Below are 17,500 nucleotides of genomic sequence, written 5' to 3'. Positions count from 1 at the left end.
CCGCCGGCACATATCTAAGAGAAGTTTAAATGCTGATATTCGACGAGTCACTTTGATTCAAGATAAGGCAATCGGGGATCAGTTTCGATTTAATATGGAGATGCCTGACACGATAGAAGAAGCCAATACCCCTTGCTTAGTTAAGTTTTTCTTGTAGGTCAATGAATCTCAATCTCTGGAGAAAGCAAACCTGGTGTCCTTCTATCTTCCAAGTCTCATACCGGTCAACGACTGGCCGGCCGTCCAAGTCTAGTCGAAGGTGTAGTGATGAAGTACAAGCTCGTATCCTCAAACTACCATCCTATAAGATTGTTTCTTTCCCTACCCTTTTCCTTTGCTTCCAAAGCGACTACAGAATCCACTTTAAGGTAATTCCCTTGAAATTGTTCTATTATCAAACTTTTTTGGAAACTTGGCATAATTAACATTCAAGATATGAACATTAAAAAAACGCAATAAAAAATGAGGTCACCGTGCTTGTTTACGCGTCAGCAGGCTCTTAAAATGGGGTATTTTTACTGTTTTCGCGTTAAAAATTCCAATCACCTTCATACAGAATTAAGTCTTGGTTACTTCAAAGACACAAAATTTTATTTTGAAAGTATAGCTTCTTTTATTTACATAAGCAGTAATGCTTCATTTACGCCGACTTTGATTCCCTGGTTGTGGGAATAGTGCGCATTTTGGGACAGTTCTTGCCTTGGGTAAAATACACCCAGTACGGAACTGTTTTCCAAAAAAAATTCATGTTCTACTATCAAACTTTTTTTATCCTTCAAATATGTTCTTTATTAGACTGTTCCTAGCAAATACCTGAAAAAAAAAATCGGGGGTCACCGTGCTCGTTTGAGAGCAAGGATCATTTATTTCGCTATCGGGTTTAGTTTGAGCGAAATCTCTTACATTTTGTATGCGCACGTGCTCATGTGCGCGCGCTAATGACGCGAAAATCGTGCGTAGTAGGGATGCGCAATGCAATACTAAGGAATTACCTTAATAATCCAAGACTAGTTTAAAAGTATCTTAGATAGCCATTCGGGTCAGATTGTTATGTGAAAGCCTCATTTACACTAGCAAGTTTTTTTCCTTGACAACTTTTCCTTGGCATTGTAAATGGAAAAATTATGACAATTTTTTCCTTGACAAGTGTCCTTGTTCAAAAACTGGCATGCTAGTTTTTGAACAAGGACACTTGTCAAGGAAAAACTTGTAAAGGACGATATTTGCTAATGTAAATTACTTGTCAAGTGTACTTGTCAAGGAAAAATTGTCATATTTTCCATTTACATTACCAAGGAAAACTTGTCAAGGAAAACCTTTTCAGGGAGAACTTGCTAGTGTGTATGTACAGTACAGTTGGCAAGTTTTCCTCGACAAGTGGGCTTGTCTAGTGTAAATGAGGTTGAATTCATACGAAATTCCCGCTCCAATGACATCATTGCTACTTACTTGTTCTGTCATAAGTGCTCAAATGAGCACCAATTATGATTATGATGACAGGCACAGAAGCTGCTCGACAACAATCCTATCACAATTGCCGTTGGAAAGTAATGCTTGAAAGAAAAGTGCTTATGGCTAACATTAAAATAGAGACTGGAGGCCTCCTTCTTTCCTGCGGCTAGCCGACGACAGTGTCATTCCTGAGCAGTATAGTATGTTAAATTAATTAACAAGAACTTGCATGAAGACCACTGAAGTGAAAGTCAGCTTCTTTCATCTTTCCTGTAAACCCTTGAAAAGTGACACAAATTTTAAAGTTAAAGTGCTACTATGATCAAATTTTTATCCCTTGAATTTTTGGGTTTATCACATAGAATTCGAGGAAAGATTAAAAACGCCATTTATCGTTTAGAAATATCTGCATTGGTTCCGGAGATATTTAAGTTTTAAAAAATGTGTAGAATATACGAATGACATGACTGATGACGTCATTCACTCAACCCACTATAACATCAAGTATATAAAGGGAGCTATCTCAGTCAATTTGCAACAGAGACCATTCTCTATTTTCAAATGCCCCGTAATACACTTTGTTTGCCGCCCATGGTTTGCATAAACTATTGTTTTCAAATGCTCTTGGGGACACTGCATATTCCCAAGAGCATTTGAAAACAATAGTTTATGCAAAATTTGAGGGCCAAACAAAGTGTATTATGAAACATTCGAAAATAGAGAATTGGAATTTGGTAGGCTACTAGGTCTACAGGAAACACTATTACGGCTATAAAGAAATTGGTTCCCATGGCAACTCACTATAAAGCAAACTTTTGCTATACCTTCATTGATCATGTGATTCAGCATTTGAATGACAGATTTCCAGAAGCCTGAGCTCAAAGGTGTATTGCTGCAAAGTTGTACTTGTTAGATGAAACTGCTGTGGCAAAAATAGAACAAAGTCTTGGAGACGAACTCCCTAATAACGCCGAATTGAATTTGCGCAAGAGGTAAGGTAACTGGCTCCTTAATTTATGTCTTTGAGTAAGCAATTCCAGGATAGCGATTCGCTTATCTATATAAAAGAATTATTTATTTATCAGTTACTGCGTTGGAAGATGAAGAACAACAAGTCCGATGCTAAGCAAATCCAAAGCTTGCAACACGCAGTGAGCCATTGCAATGAAGAATTCTATCCAAATGTATCGAACATTTTACAGCTTCTGTTGACCCTTCCAGTCGGCTCCTATTCATGCGAGCGTACCTTCAGCTCACCGAGAAGGCTTAAAACCTGATCCCGAACAAGCATGGCTAATGCGAGGCTGAACGGGCTTGCTTGAGCGTACATTCACAAACCAACGGAAATTGACCGCAGTTCTGTTTTAAAGAGATGGGATGCCTCTGGTCACAGACGTCTTGCCTTAGCTTTCAGTAAAGAATAAACGACGGGCAAAAAACTTTCGCTTTTCCAACTGTTAAGGGAGAAGCTTACTACTCTTAATCGTGAAAGTTAGTGACTTTTTAGTCATGATAAGATCGAGACGAAAATATTATGACGTGGCTGTCTCAAAGTTGAAGAACATAAGCAAGAGTGTATCGAAAAAGATAATTGATAAGCGAGTGTGATTCTGTATCTCATCTAAGAACTAACTTTAAAAAAGTGTAACCTAAGACTTCTCCTGATCATCTACAGTATAAAATCCATAAAAGTTGGCTCGTGGATTCATTTTATTGCTATCATACATGTTGCAACATTTGAATGCTTTAAAATGCAGATGGTCATTTAGTGGAACCAGTATCGCTCAGAATAAAAAAGTGAAGTTCTACACTTGCCCAAGATGGAGTTTTCTGAAGAAAAATGCAACGGAAAATGCTTAAAAGAGCATTTCTGAGCCTCTACATTTCAAATTTTCGGGGAGGAGGGGGCGCTCCAAACTTGCCTCGTCTTGTTCTGCATAAAGTCTGGTTACGGCTCTATATCAGTTTATGCTTTTGACTCGTATACGAAGCTGCAGATGCATGCAACTTGTGATTCAGAATGTGTCGCGTTTCTACTACATCCTCGAAATACTAGCCAACTAGTTTTTTTTTCTCCCTAGCAATACTTTTGGTGCCGAATTAATTAATCGGTGTTTCCTGTCATTCGTGCGCTCTTTTCACATGTGTTCAAATATGTTTTTATCAGTTTGTGTGTTCCTTACTAATTCAACTTTTACCGATTAGTCATGTGAGTATGACTACTAGACAAATTTGAGAGCAGAAAGAAATCTTACCTCAAGGGGGAATTTTTAAAAAGCTGATTGCGACTGATTGAGGTTATGAATCTTTTTAGTGGTTGACTCGGTTCTAGGGTCAACTGGGGCTGAGTAGACGACGTACTTGAGGGGGTTAGGGACAGGGAATAACGATCGGTATTTGGGGACAACGAAAGCAACCCGTGCAATCAAGTACGGCGGTGTAGCTGAGTCATATGTAGCCGCGCCCAAAAAGGGGCAAAGGCTTACAGCAAATGATATAACAGACTCCCTCCGAGGAAAGAGACCTGGGCAAAAGGCGTAAAGACCGCCCCTTTGAGACTACGATATAACTTATGTTGGCCCCTAGTGTTCAAATGAACGCCATCGGGAGTGTAAAAATTGGCTTTCGCCTTCCAAAACCCTGTATGCCCCCAAAACATGGCATATGGTAGAGGGTACACAAGCCTTAGGTATCGTGTTAACATGCGACCTTTGAGTTAAAAGCCTCAGCTGTGTTTCGGCGAATAGGCTGGCACACGCACACCAACGTCTCCCCGCATGACTTGTGTAGGTAATAAACAAACTCATCGAGGGCTGAATCAACATGCAATGTTGAAATAGTAACGAGGTCATTACCGCCTAGTTGCAAAATGACGATATCAGGGCGAAAGGAATGAAGAACATGTGTGTCGAATTTTAACGTCTTTTCTACTGTTCTACCCCAACTCCATGCCAGCGTATTAGCACAGGCGAAGAGATTGGAAAGTCAAGATCAAGGTCGTCGGAATGATTCTTAACGAACTACACAACGGGGGTGGAGTTAGACATGTCCCAACCATTGGCCGAAAAACTTACGCACCTGCGGTCAAACTTTACAAAAGAACAAAAAGTAGAAAAGAAAAACGAAAAAAAAGAAAAACATTAAACTTGCCTGAAATTTCTTCTACAGTACCGGAAATCTGACTTCGGAGTTAACGTGATGGGAATGAAGGACCACGAGTTAGACTGATCTTGCCTATAACCTCGGTGTTATTCGATCTGACCTCATTTTATTGGCTTAAGCTCTATGATCGACAACGCCTCTTACCCCATGCAACGGCACACCTAAGTACTTAAATATGACGGGCCTTGAGATAAAATCACATCATGCTTATGTCATAATGTAGGCCTTTATGCGTTTCGAAGAGTTTAATTTATGCAAAATTTGTGAAACGTCGATCTGTCACTTCTTAACCAACAGAAAGTCTCCATTTTACCATTAGCCAATAGGAGAGCGAGGCAAGTTATGAATTTGGTCGCGTCAGATTGAATAAAATTGAAGTTTCTCGCATTTTTATCTCGAGTTCTTCTCGTGTTTTGACTTAATTTTGACCCCCAATAGTTGCAGTTTTTCATGCGTCTGTCCTGTTATTGATCATGAATTTCGTCATAACATTGTCAAAGTGGCTGTGGATCCACGATAGCCGAGTGGATCCGCAGACTACTTTGGCAATGTTATGACGAAATACATTGTCAACAACAGGACAGACGCATGAAAAACTAACATCAATTTGTTAAATCGACAAACTTGAGAGTAGACAGAAACTTTTACAAGAGGATATTGAAATAAAAGTGTAGTAGTAATTTCCTTAAGCTATGCTTCTATTTTCATTGTTTTCTAAATGATTGAATTACGACCTTCGCCTCAAGGCGATACTTGTGCACCTATACACTGCTCACCGTTTCAATTAAGCTGATCAATAGTTTTACAATGAGATGTTTCACGATTTACAGTAATGCAATAACAACATCCTTCAAGCGGTTGCAAGGCAAATATGAGCCCATCTTTGAGGTGATAAAATTATGAGTTGAAAAACCCATTACTCGTCGCTCACGTCGGGTGGCATTATTGTTCGAAAGCCCTTGATTTAACTCTGCCAATAATTTCCTTTTGAAAGGAGTCAAAAGCCAAGATGATATTTCCCTTTTAGCATAAATAAAGCAACACCTGCTTGTACAAAACAAGGAGAAGGTTTAGACGATTGATTAGAACCGGCTAAAACAACTTTCACAACGAAAAAACGCATCCCAGAGCTGCCCCTTCCAGTGGAATCTTACCACATACAAGATTGGAGCAACCGATCTTATCTTCGTTGTTTCGCCTTTAGCATAAATAAAGCAACACTTGCTTGTACAAAAACGAGGAGAAGGTTCAGACGATTAATGAAAGCCGAGCAACTAGAACAAGTGCTAGTGAACATGAATACAACGATAAACGGATCTGCAAGGTGCTCCGTCCACTGGCATCCAAAAACTGCATTCAAGATTGGATCAACTGCTGCTTACTGCCTTATCTTCGTTGTTTCACTGGTAGGAAATTCCTGAAAAGCAATAATTGTTTACAAAACAAAAACTTTAAGGAAACCAATCAACATTTTCATAGTAAATATGGCCATGTCTGACCTACTTGTTCCGCTTAGCTGCATTCCCCTGCAAGTTGTAAACTTGTATCGATACTCCTGGCTCATCCGTGGCGTCCACGGCAATGCCTTGTGTAAGCTGATTCCTTTCTTATTTGACGCCTCCTACATTGTGTCCGTCCTGAGCCTGATTCTGATAGCAGTGGGTCGATTTGGAGCTGTGGTGTGGCCTCTCCATTCCCCATTGATCAATTTGAAAAGGTGTTTCTTTTTTCATTCTCGCGACATGGATCGTTGCGATGGCATCCGCCTCACTAGACCTGTTCGCATATAGCCTGGAGAAATACGAAGGGGAAGTATTTTGTGTTTCTCAGTGGGAAGAAGCCTTTGGAGAATCTGTATCATTTACAGACTATGTTCTTGCTTATTACATAGTTTTTGTTTACACACCTATCATCCTATTAATCATAATATACTCCATCATTCTTGTCAAGCTCAAGCTACGAAAGACTCCAGGTCAACAATCGACTGATGCTGAAATACAACGCAATAAACGAAACAGAAATGCTTTGAAGTTGGCCATAGATATATTGTTAGGGCTAATTTTTTGCAAAATTCCCTGGAGTTTTATATATTTAATGTATCTCTACGGCACATTGCCATGTACCTTCTTCCGTCAGTATTTTTACACTTCCTGGTTTCTTGTAATCTCATATTGCGCCGTCAATCCTTGCATCTGTTTCGCATTTTGTAGAAACTACCGTGAAGGCCTCAAGAGACTTCTGAAGTGTTGTTCTGATTCAACGTAAACTCAGTCCTACTCGTATAAAATGTCATTAGAGAAACACTAATGCATTTTTTCTTTTAAAGAAACGATAAATAAGTAACTAAAAAGAGTGGCTGTGGCTATAGAGATGACTTCCTGTGCCAAGTGAAGGAAAAATGTTGCAAACACCAGTATGAAAAAAAATTCAGTTAATCCTGTTTGTTGTACAAGTAAAGTTTTCGTAGACTTTTAAGCAATCTTTGGCTTTTTTTGAAAGGTAAACAGATGCAAATGTACGTAGTTTCGTTGAGACCTCGCTTGTGATCACAACGAATTCAGCTCACTCGGAAGTTACTTCACCTGCAACTAAGATAGACTAAAAAACTTTAAAAAGAGGGCTGATTTTATTACAATTAAAGAACCGTGCTTTTCATATTCGTCTCACCGCAAGTGGCTTGTGTGTTTGTATTATGGATTGCGATAAACACTTCGTTTCCAGTTTTTCTTTGTCGTTAGGTAAAAAGAAGAATACGCCGGGCAGCTGAAGGCTCAAATATGGAAATTTATGAAAAGAAGGCATGTTTGTCTATCTCGATGATAAATAGGAAAGGAAAGAAAATTATTATTTTTACACAAGTCAACCAGAAGCTACAAATAATGATTTCAATATAATGTTTACGTTGCTACATTAAAGATAATTGGCCGTTAAACCATAACATCATCGTATTTTGCAAGACACCATCAAGATTGTTACTTGAGAGACAGTTCAATTGAGCCCACAGAGTTTGGTTAAGGTCACTGGTCACTATTCAGACACTGTTACACTAAATTGCAGTCAATGTCCGTAATCTTAAAGACTTACACACTTTTGGCCTGGAAATTCAAAAAAGCCTGGTCAAGCCTGGCTTGAATCTTAAGGTCTGGAAGGCCGGACTTTTTTGACCTTCAGATTTCTTGCATTCAAATACAGACTGTATTCACTCACTTAAAAAATTATCCAGCATCAAGCTTATTATCATGATTCGAGTATATACTCAGCAATTCGAAAATACCTTTAAATTATTCTTTCCAATTTGAAATAGTTATAAATAGACTATTTTATCCCTATTTTGAAGCTTTATGATGGCTGTCCATTTTAAATAGGTATTGAATAGGTTATTAAAAATTTGTTTGAAAAATTTTAATGATTCGAGTATATTCAGCAATTTGAAAATACCTTTCAAATACTCCTTTCAAGTTCAAACTAGTTTTAAATAGACTATTTTATTCCTATTTAGGAGATTTATGAATGCCATACATTTGAAATAGATTTCAACTAGACTATTTAATTACTATTTTTGTAAAGAATATTTCACAACCACTTTTTAAATCATCAACTTTTTCGTAGTTGCCTCGTAATTAGTATTTAAATAGCATATTTTAAACTATTTTGAAACATGTGTGGTGTATAAAAAGATTGCAAATACCTATTTGGAACCTATTATTCTGAGAAATAGATTACAAATAGCTGAACTCATTCTATCAGTGGTCATTAACTAGTGTTTAACTTCTATTTAACTACAGTTTAAATACATGGCACTATTTTTCAATTTTCGCAAAAAAGGATTAAAATAGAGTATGATGACCTTAAACTAGTGTGCAAATAGTTAAAATAGCATTCAAACAGATTCAAACCAGGTTAAAAATAAGGTTGGTTTGGTAAGGGAAGCGAAGTGTTTTGCGGGTATTGTTAGTATAGTCGTAAATACTCGTTTTCTTTGGCATGTCAGTTTTCTCAGAAATAACACACAAACAGCGGTGACAAACATCGGATATAAACGCATCATTTAAAATTATCTTTTAATTGACGTTTCGTATGCTTCTGCATACATCTTTTTAGAAGAGATGGTTCATAAATACAAAATTGTTTATACTGGATCACTGACTAACTTATTAACTATTGACTATTCATTTAAGGTCGGTTTTAAGTCTTTGATCAACAGTGTCTCCTTTATTGTACAGTGAGTGTCGGATCGCCCTTTCGCTAAAATTTTAAAATGATCGCATTTTAAACTGTGACCAGCTCATGAAACTTGGTCCACAATAGCCCAGGTATGATGACCATTAATTGATGCTTTAAAATGCTCAGTGTTTCCGTCATGCAAGCGTCTTTTAGTTTTTCGGATACAAAAATCATTGCAGTCCCAACAGGTAGCTCTATCTACAATCTTAGCCATTGGTAAGAAGAGAAAGATTTCATGCGACGAGTGGTTGAAACCCGCAGACTTTCGTTATTTATTATTTATTATGGCAGTATGGTGTTTGCAACAAGAGAAAATTATTTTCTTTTGGTTTGTAAGTAAAGTATACTGCAGCGAAACGAAGTGTTATATACAAGTCACTGAAGAGCGAAAATCAAACAAGAATACAAAACAAAAAGAAAAAAAACCCCAACCAAACAGTAATTCCGTCAATAACAGCTTTATCAAACCGGATGTAATAGGAATATGAGCCCAATTTTAACGTTAGCAGATATTCATTTCGTGTGGATTGTTGCCCGTAAGCCATTAATTAAATGCTGTCAATAATTGCTTTCAATTAAATCCAAAGTCAAGATGATATTTCAAGACTTTTAGTATATATAAACCAACATCTGTTTGCAGAAAAAAAAGGAGAAGCTTCAGAGGATTAATGAGAACAAACAGAGCAAGTGCCAGTGAACGTCATGAATACAACTGTTACAATGAACGGATCCGAGATCTGCTCCTTCCACTGGAATACATACAGGATTGGAGCAACCGTCGCTTACTGCCTTGTCTTCGTTGTTTCGCTGGTCGGAAATTCCTGTATAGGAATAATTGTTTACAAAACGAAAACTTTGAGGAAACCAATCAACATTTTCATAGTAAATATGGCCATGTCTGACCTACTTGTTCCGCTTAGCTGCATTCCCCTGCAAGTTGTAAACTTGTATCGATACTCCTGGCTCATCAGTGGCGTCCTTGGCAATGCCTTGTGTAAGCTGATTCCTTTCTTATTTGACGCCTCCTACATTGTGTCCGTCCTGAGCCTGATTCTGATAGCAGTGGGTCGATTTGGAGCTGTGGTGTGGCCTCTCCGTTCCCCATTGATCAATTTGAAAAGGTGTACTTTTTTCATTCTCGCCACATGGATCGTTGCGATGGCATCCACCTCACTAGACCTGTTCGCATATAGCCTGGAGAAATACGAAGGGGAAGTATTTTGTGTTTCTCAGTGGGAAGAAGCCTTTGGAGAATCTGTATCATTTACAGACTATGTTCTTGCTTATTACATAGTTTTTGTTTACACACCTATCATCCTATTAATCATAATATACTCCATCATTCTTATCAAGCTCAAGCTACAAAAGACTCCAGGTCAACAATCGACTGATGCTGAAATACAACGCAATAAACGAAACAGAAATGCTTTGAAGTTGGCCATAGCTATATTGTTAGGGCTAATTTTTTGCAAAATTCCCTGGAGTTTTATATATTTAATGTATCTCTATGGCACATTGCCATGTACCTTCTTCCGTCAGTATTTTTACACTTCCTGGTTTCTTGTAATCTCATATTGCGCCGTCAATCCTTGCATCTGTTTCGCATTTTGCAGAAACTACCGTGAAGGCCTCAAGAGACTTCTGAAGTGTTGTTCTGATTCAACGTAAACTCAGTCCTACTCGTATAAAATGTCATTAGAGAAACACTAATGCATTTTTTCTTTTAAAGAAACGATAAATAAGTAACTAAAAAGAGTGGCTGTGGCTATAGAGATGACTTCCTGTGCCAAGTGAAGGAAAAATGTTGCAAACACCAGTATGAAAAAAAATTCAGTTAATCCTGTTTGTTGTACAAGTAAAGTTTTCGTAGACTTTTAAGCAATCTTTGGCTTTTTTTGAAAGGTAAACAGATGCAAATGTACGTAGTTTCGTTGAGACCTCGCTTGTGATCACAACGAATTCAGCTCACTCGGAAGTTACTTCACCTGCAACTAAGATAGACTAAAAAACTTTAAAAAGAGGGCTGATTTTATTACAATTAAAGAACCGTGCTTTTCATATTCGTCTCACCGCAAGTGGCTTGTGTGTTTGTATTATGGATTGCGATAAACACTTCGTTTCCAGTTTTTCTTTGTCGTTAGGTAAAAAGAAGAATACGCCGGGCAGCTGAAGGCTCAAATATGGAAATTTATGAAAAGAAGGCATGTTTGTCTATCTCGATGATAAATAAGAAAGGAAAGAAAATTATTATTTTTACACAAGTCAACCAGAAGCTACAAATAATGATTTCAAATAGATGATTTCTCTGAACGACTTTCGGAAGCGAAAACACTTGTTTTCGTGATCAAAGAAAGGTTAACTTGAATTTCTAACCAGGCTAGTCTTAAATAGTACTCTCATTAGCCTTAATAATATTTCACGACCTTACTGGATAACTAATTCCGTGACCAAGATGTGAAGCAAAATATTTTGGCAAATTAATAACAACACCGATATCAAACTTTAAGCTAAGTTTCATGGACATTGGACAAATGCTTTCCTTCAAATAAAAATATGCATAATTATTAGGTTGGTCAAGCCTTAATACACTTGAGATACATGATCTGTTCGTCTTGTGTACCCAATGTCAGCATTTTATGACGCTCCTGTTGGGAATGTCAAAGGCTAGAACTCTGAGAGATCTACATGGAGTTTATTACGAACACAGAGGCTGACCATCTCCTAGTTGACTGGACAGTGACTCCATTGGTAGAGCACTACAATGGTATTACAGAGGTCATAGGTTCGAAGTAACTGAGTGCATAAATAAAGATTTTAAATTCGGTTTCCGATTCCTCTGGAGTCCACGGGTTCTTTCGTTTTTTTCAGAGAATAAGCTCTGGCCGCGTTAGTGCGAAATACACGAAGTAGGAGTGAAGTAATGATCTGTTTTTGTAGAGATACTGCGCACAAAAATTGGAAGTCCATGATTCGTGAACTTCCTAGTTTGATACAAGCCGCTAAAGAATCCTGGCCTTTCGAGCAGAGAATGCATGCTGAGCCGATGAAAAATAACTGGTTGGAGCGAAGTACCTATTACCTTATGATGACCCAGAAACGAGTATCTTACTTCACCTCCTAGCCATTTGTGAACTTTAAACTGAAAATTAGCCAAGGTAACGGCTATTTGTCGGCTCGTGTTTTTGAAGGTGGGATTTTCCTACGAAAACGTAAATTCCAATTTTTTTATGTGACTATTAATTTTACCTCCTCAAAGCTGTTTTACAGTTATTTCCTGATTCCGAATTTTCTTAACAGCTACAAATTAATTTACCACTGAGGTGGGGTCTGTTCTTGGGACGTGATCAACCCTTCTGCTGCACCTTATTCAATCAATCAAACAATCAATCAATCAATCAATCAATAAATCAACTTTATTTAACGAGGGTAACATGGGACAGTTTTTCAACTGAATAACTAGTGGCCCACAGGTATACAGGTGTACCTTAGGGTTTAACATAAATTAAGGACTTTCGCGCGAAATTTTTTCAACATTGAATTTCTTCTGAAACTTTTACCACTGTAAGATGATGAGTTAGTTATGTCAGAAATGTAAAAAAAATGGGGGGTCACCGACTTCGTTTTGGAGAGAACATGTCCGGAAAAACACCCAAAATGTGACAAAATCGGGCTTCGTTATCGAATAAGGCCAGTGTCTGTAAACCCAAATATATTGCAATTAAATCTTTGAAGTGAAATCTTCTCTGCCAAATATTGTTTAAGTGGACTAATTAAGTGAATTTAGTCAACTGGTGAGGTTCCCTTAAAGATCAAGTTCGCATTTAGCGACCACAGTTTCACGCGCCTTGCAGCCGCAAGATGGCAGGATTTGATATCCCGTGAGCACAAATCTTGAAATTTTTTGAACTTCCCACATTGATTTTTTGTTCATTTTTTGACAACGTGGAGATAATTGTAAATAAAATCCGTTTATGGAAAGAAAAATAGGGGTCACCGAACGTCCAAGACCGTTAAATCTAGGCAAAGCTATAGCAATGGCCTTTTGCCCAATCAGTTCTCATTTTATTACTTAGCGCGCGCGCTCGTGTATGACGTGGCGTGTGCATTTGCGTGCGCAGTAAGGATGCGCAGAAACAATTGGCGCGAACGTCCTTAAGCACCCAATAACCGCCGCTTATTTCGTGTCGAATCGTTCGTCTGTGCAGGCCATTAATTAAACTTCAACTGTGAATATTTTTCCTTTGTAACGAGTCAAGAACCTAGAGGGTATTTCACTTTTAGCATAAATAAAGCAACACTTTTTTGTAGAAAATCAAGGATAAGGTGCAGACGATAAGCCAGAACAACTAGAACTAGTGCCAGTGAACATGGATACAATGATAAACGGGTCCGCGAGCTGTTTCTTTCACCGAAATTCTACTGCATACAATTTTGGTGCTAAGGTCGCTTACTGCCTTATCTTAGTTGTTTCCCTTACTTCCAGTTGTTTAAGTGTATTTAGACCCGTTCCTTCAAATTGGATCATTTATTTGGCCAGTGTTATCAGGATACACGACAAAGGGAAAAATATTTTTACTCTTGTTCGCTGCTCTCGGTTTCAATTATATACAAGTAAAATCTTTTGTTACTAACACTAGTTTCTTTTCTTTTTTGGTGGTTTGTGTGCCAATATAAATGTGTTTGTATGTAATGAGTCGTATGAAATAAATGTTTTGTTAAGTCCGTTTGTAAATGGCTAGTGTCCAAGTAAAACAGTTCTTGTATTTAGTCTTCAAATGTTGTAATTTGTTTTATTGTAACTAAGCGAAGTGTTTTGCGGGTATTGTTAGTATTGTCGTAAATACTCATTTTCTTTGGCATCTCAGTTTTCTCAGAAATAACACACAAACAGCGGTGACAAACATCGGATATAAACGCATCATTTAAAATTATCTTTTAATTGACGTTTCGTATGCTTCTGCATACATCTTTTTAGAAGAGATGGTTCATAAATACAAAATTGTTTATACTGGATCACTGACTAACTTATTAACTATGGACTATTCATTTAAGGTCGGTTTTAAGTCTTTGATCAACAGTGTCTCCTTTATTGTACAGTGAGTGTCGGATCGCCCTTTCACTAAAATTTTAAAATGATCGCATTTTAAACTGTGACCAGCTCATGAAACTTGGTCCACAATAGCTCAGGTATGATGACCATGAATTGATGCTTTAAAATGCTCAGTGTTTCCGTCATGCAATCGTCTTTTAGTTTTTCGGATACAAAAATCATTGCAGTCCCAACATATAGCTCTATCTACAATCTTAGCCATTTGTAAGAAGAGAAAGATTTCATGCGACGATTGGTTGAAACCCGCAGACTTTCCTTATTTATTATTTATTATGGCAGTATGGTGTTTGCAACAAGAGAAAATTATTTGCTTTTGGTTTGTAAGTAAAGTATACTGCAGCGAAACGAAGTGTTATATACAAGTCACCGAAGAGCGAAAAACAAACAAGAATACAAAACAAAAAGAAAAAAAACCCAACCAATAGTAATTCCGTCAATAACAGCTTTATCAAACCGGATGTAATAGGTATATGAGCCCACCTTTAACGTTAGCAGATGATTCATTTCGTGTGGATTGTTGCCCATAAGCCATTAATTAAATGCTGTCAATAATTGCTTTCAATTGAATCCAAAGTCAACATGATATTTCAAGACTTTTAGTATATATAAACCAACATCTGCTTGCAGAAGGAGAAGCTTCAGACGATTAATGAGAACAAACAGAACAAGTGCCAGTGAACGTCATGAATACAACAATGAACGGATCCGAGATCTGCTCCTTCCACTGGAATACATACAGGATTGGAGCAACCGTCGCTTACTGCCTTATCTTCGTTGTTTCGCTGGTCGGAAATGCCTGTATAGCAATAATTGTTTACAAAACGAAAACTTTAAGGAAAACAATCAACATTTTCATAGTAAATATGGCCATGTCTGACCTACTTGTTCCGCTTATCGAGATTCCCCTGCGAGTTGTAAACTTGTATCGATACTCCTGGCTCATCAGTGGCGTCCTCGGCAATGCCTTGTGTAAGCTGAGTCCTTTCTTATTTGAGGTGTCCCTCATTGTGTCCGTACTGAGCCTGATTCTGATAGCAGTGGATCGATTTGGAGCTGTAGTGTGGCCCCTCCATTCCCCATTGATCAATTTGAAAAGGTGTACTTTTTTCATTCTTGCCACATGGATCGTTGCAATGGCATCCACCTCACTTGTCCTGTTCGCATATAACCTGGAGAAATACGAAGGGGAAGTATTTTGTGTTTCTAAGTGGGAAGAAACCTTTGGAGAGTACGTATCATTTACTGTCTTTGTTCTTGCCCATTACGTAGCCTTTCTTTACTCTCCAGTCATTCTTTTAACCTTAATATACTCCATCATCCTTATTAAGCTCAAGTTACAAAAGATTCCAGGTCAAGAATCGACTGTTGCTGAAATACAACGCAAGAAACGAAACACAAACGCGTTGAAGTGGCTGTTGCTCTAGAAACGACTTCCCTTGCTAAGTGAAACAAAAACGTTGAGAAGACACCAATATGAAAAAAGTATATTCATTGCTGATTGTGTTTCAATTAAAGACCCTTGCTTTTCACATTCGCCATCTGCAACTGCATGGCTAATGCATTTGTATCGTGGATTGCGATAAAAGTTTCGTTTCTAGTTTTTCCTTGCCGTTACGTTAAAAAAAAAAAGAATACGCCGGGGACTATTAAAAAACTGAGGGGTATGAAATTATAATTCAGTCACACGCCAAATAATTCAGTAAAAGGCAAGCTGGTTTTGTGTATCTGACAATGCTACAATGTAGGTATCAAATAACTACTTAAAGTACGAATATATTCAGCTTTAGGAAAACCAATAGCCCTTAGGAAAATTTCAGTTTTTTTGTCACACCGTATTGATTCGACTATCTCAAGTGTCTAAACTGAATCACTAACGTACTCAAGGAAGTAGCGAGAGTCAACGTTTCAAAATGGATGCGACGTTAAATAGCGTTTTCGGTTTTTCTGTGAGAAATCTTCTAAAACAAAGAAAGCGAAAGAACTCCGACTAGACTGAAGAAAATGTAAAATTAAACACATAAGTGTGCATTAGATGAGGGGGATAGGAGCGTATGACATAAAGATCATCGTTTAAATAAACCAATAAGCAATGATTTTAACATTTCCGGGGAAACTGAGATCAGAGACTGAATGAGGAGTATTATAGGTATTATTAGTATGATTATTATTCATTTATTTTTTAGGAAAAAAAGAAGAGAATATCGGATGACTATTGGTGATTAAGAATGAAAATTAGGCCCCTTTGTAAACGTTTAAGGAAGAATTAAAATTAGAATTTCTTGTTTGAGTTTTCATTGGCCGTTTTTATAATAGAGACGCATAATCCGTTCAGACAAATTGTGCGTCTCTCATGTTATCCGTCTAGTGTAAAGACGGGAAGAACTATATGAGACGCATAATTCGTCTGGAACGAATTTGGGCAAACATTTTTTCTGCGCCTGTTAAATTCGTCGCGTATAAAGACGGTCACAAGACGCATAATTCGTCTGGACGAAGTGACCAGTTTAGTGTGTCTTCGAAGACGCACTAAAGTGGATACTTCGTCCAGACGCATAATGCGTCTTGTGCCCGTCTTTACACTAAACGAATTTAACAGCCGCAGAAAAAATGTTTGCCCAAGTTCGTCCCAGATGAATTATGCGATTCTAGTATAAAAAAGGCCATTGACATGAAAAGAGTGCATTATTTTTACCAGCGAAATGTTGCTGTAAAAATGCTGTCTGTCGAGTTGTTGTTTTCGAAAGAAACTGCCTATTATCTAGGTCCACCTGGCAATTCAAAGAGCCTTATCATATGTTAATTTGCCACAGGATAGTTATAGAGAAGCTTCTTAGTAAGTAAACTTTTCAAACTCAATTATCGACAAAGTTCCCATAAATTGAAGTTAAAAAAGGCCGTAACCGTTTCCTCAGAGTTAAGTCGATTAAACTGAAAGAAGATTGCAAAGTAACCAAGATGCTGATTAAGACATTGACTATACTCAGTCGTTTGAAAGCCGTCAGCTTAGATGCTATGTTACATGAACTGGACAAGTGGCCGCACGACTGCAACTTTGATAGTCATCAGCTGTTATAATTAGAACGCATCGGTACACAGCTAAGGGTCGATAAAATAATCCCTTTCATGGTCTAGTTCGAAAACTGCATTCAGTTCTTTCGACAAATCATCCGAACAAAAATAAAGAGACCATTGTTCTACGTGGTGTTCAGTTTTTCTGCCATGCCCTTTTACAGAGTATAAAACAATATAAAATTTTCGCAGAAATATCCATGGATTGCATTACAAAATAAACCGTTTTATAACTTGATAGGAAAACGAAGCTGATCCATTTGTTTGGACTTTGCATGATATTTCAAGGTATGTCCATTTTTATAATTGTGTTCCATGAGAATGCAAGTCCTGAGAATGTGAATAAGAGTACGAAAAATATCTGCACGGAAGCTCATAGGGAATAAAATCTTAACAAACTAGGTAACGGGAATACGAAATTTCTAAACTGAGAATATTCAGCTTATGACCACCCGAGACGACTGTCTTTAAAATTTATGATGC

The 17,500-nt window shown here is 37.7% G+C and overlaps 2 protein-coding genes and 1 pseudogene across 2 annotated transcripts; all 3 read left to right on the top strand.

Annotated features, from left to right (window-relative positions):
* The first annotated feature begins 5,685 nt into the window (after positions 1-5,685).
* LOC137981661 (RYamide receptor-like) lies at positions 5,686-6,879 on the top strand (annotated as a pseudogene).
* On the top strand, positions 6,880-11,202 carry LOC137982778 (RYamide receptor-like). The gene has a single exon (XM_068829925.1). The coding sequence runs from the start codon at positions 9,541-9,543 to the stop codon at positions 10,504-10,506; it is 966 nt and encodes a 321-aa protein (XP_068686026.1). The 5' UTR covers positions 6,880-9,540; the 3' UTR covers positions 10,507-11,202.
* Positions 11,203-14,811: 3,609 nt separating this feature from the next.
* On the top strand, positions 14,812-15,372 carry LOC137981660 (QRFP-like peptide receptor). Its single transcript, XM_068828736.1, has one exon. The coding sequence runs from the start codon at positions 14,812-14,814 to the stop codon at positions 15,370-15,372; it is 561 nt and encodes a 186-aa protein (XP_068684837.1).
* The last annotated feature ends 2,128 nt before the right edge of the window (positions 15,373-17,500 follow it).

The sequence above is a fragment of the Montipora foliosa genome, chromosome 13 (genome assembly GCF_036669935.1).
Source record: "Montipora foliosa isolate CH-2021 chromosome 13, ASM3666993v2, whole genome shotgun sequence".
NCBI lineage: Eukaryota > Metazoa > Cnidaria > Anthozoa > Scleractinia > Acroporidae > Montipora > Montipora foliosa.
This window is presented reverse-complemented; position numbering and strand designations above follow the sequence as displayed.

Bases quoted from the DNA above. Each gene is read 5' to 3' on its own strand.
- LOC137981660 (XM_068828736.1), top strand. From the start codon at position 14,812: ATGGCCATGTCTGACCTACTTGTTCCGCTTATCGAGATTCCCCTGCGA.
- LOC137982778 (XM_068829925.1), top strand. From the start codon at position 9,541: ATGAATACAACTGTTACAATGAACGGATCCGAGATCTGCTCCTTCCAC.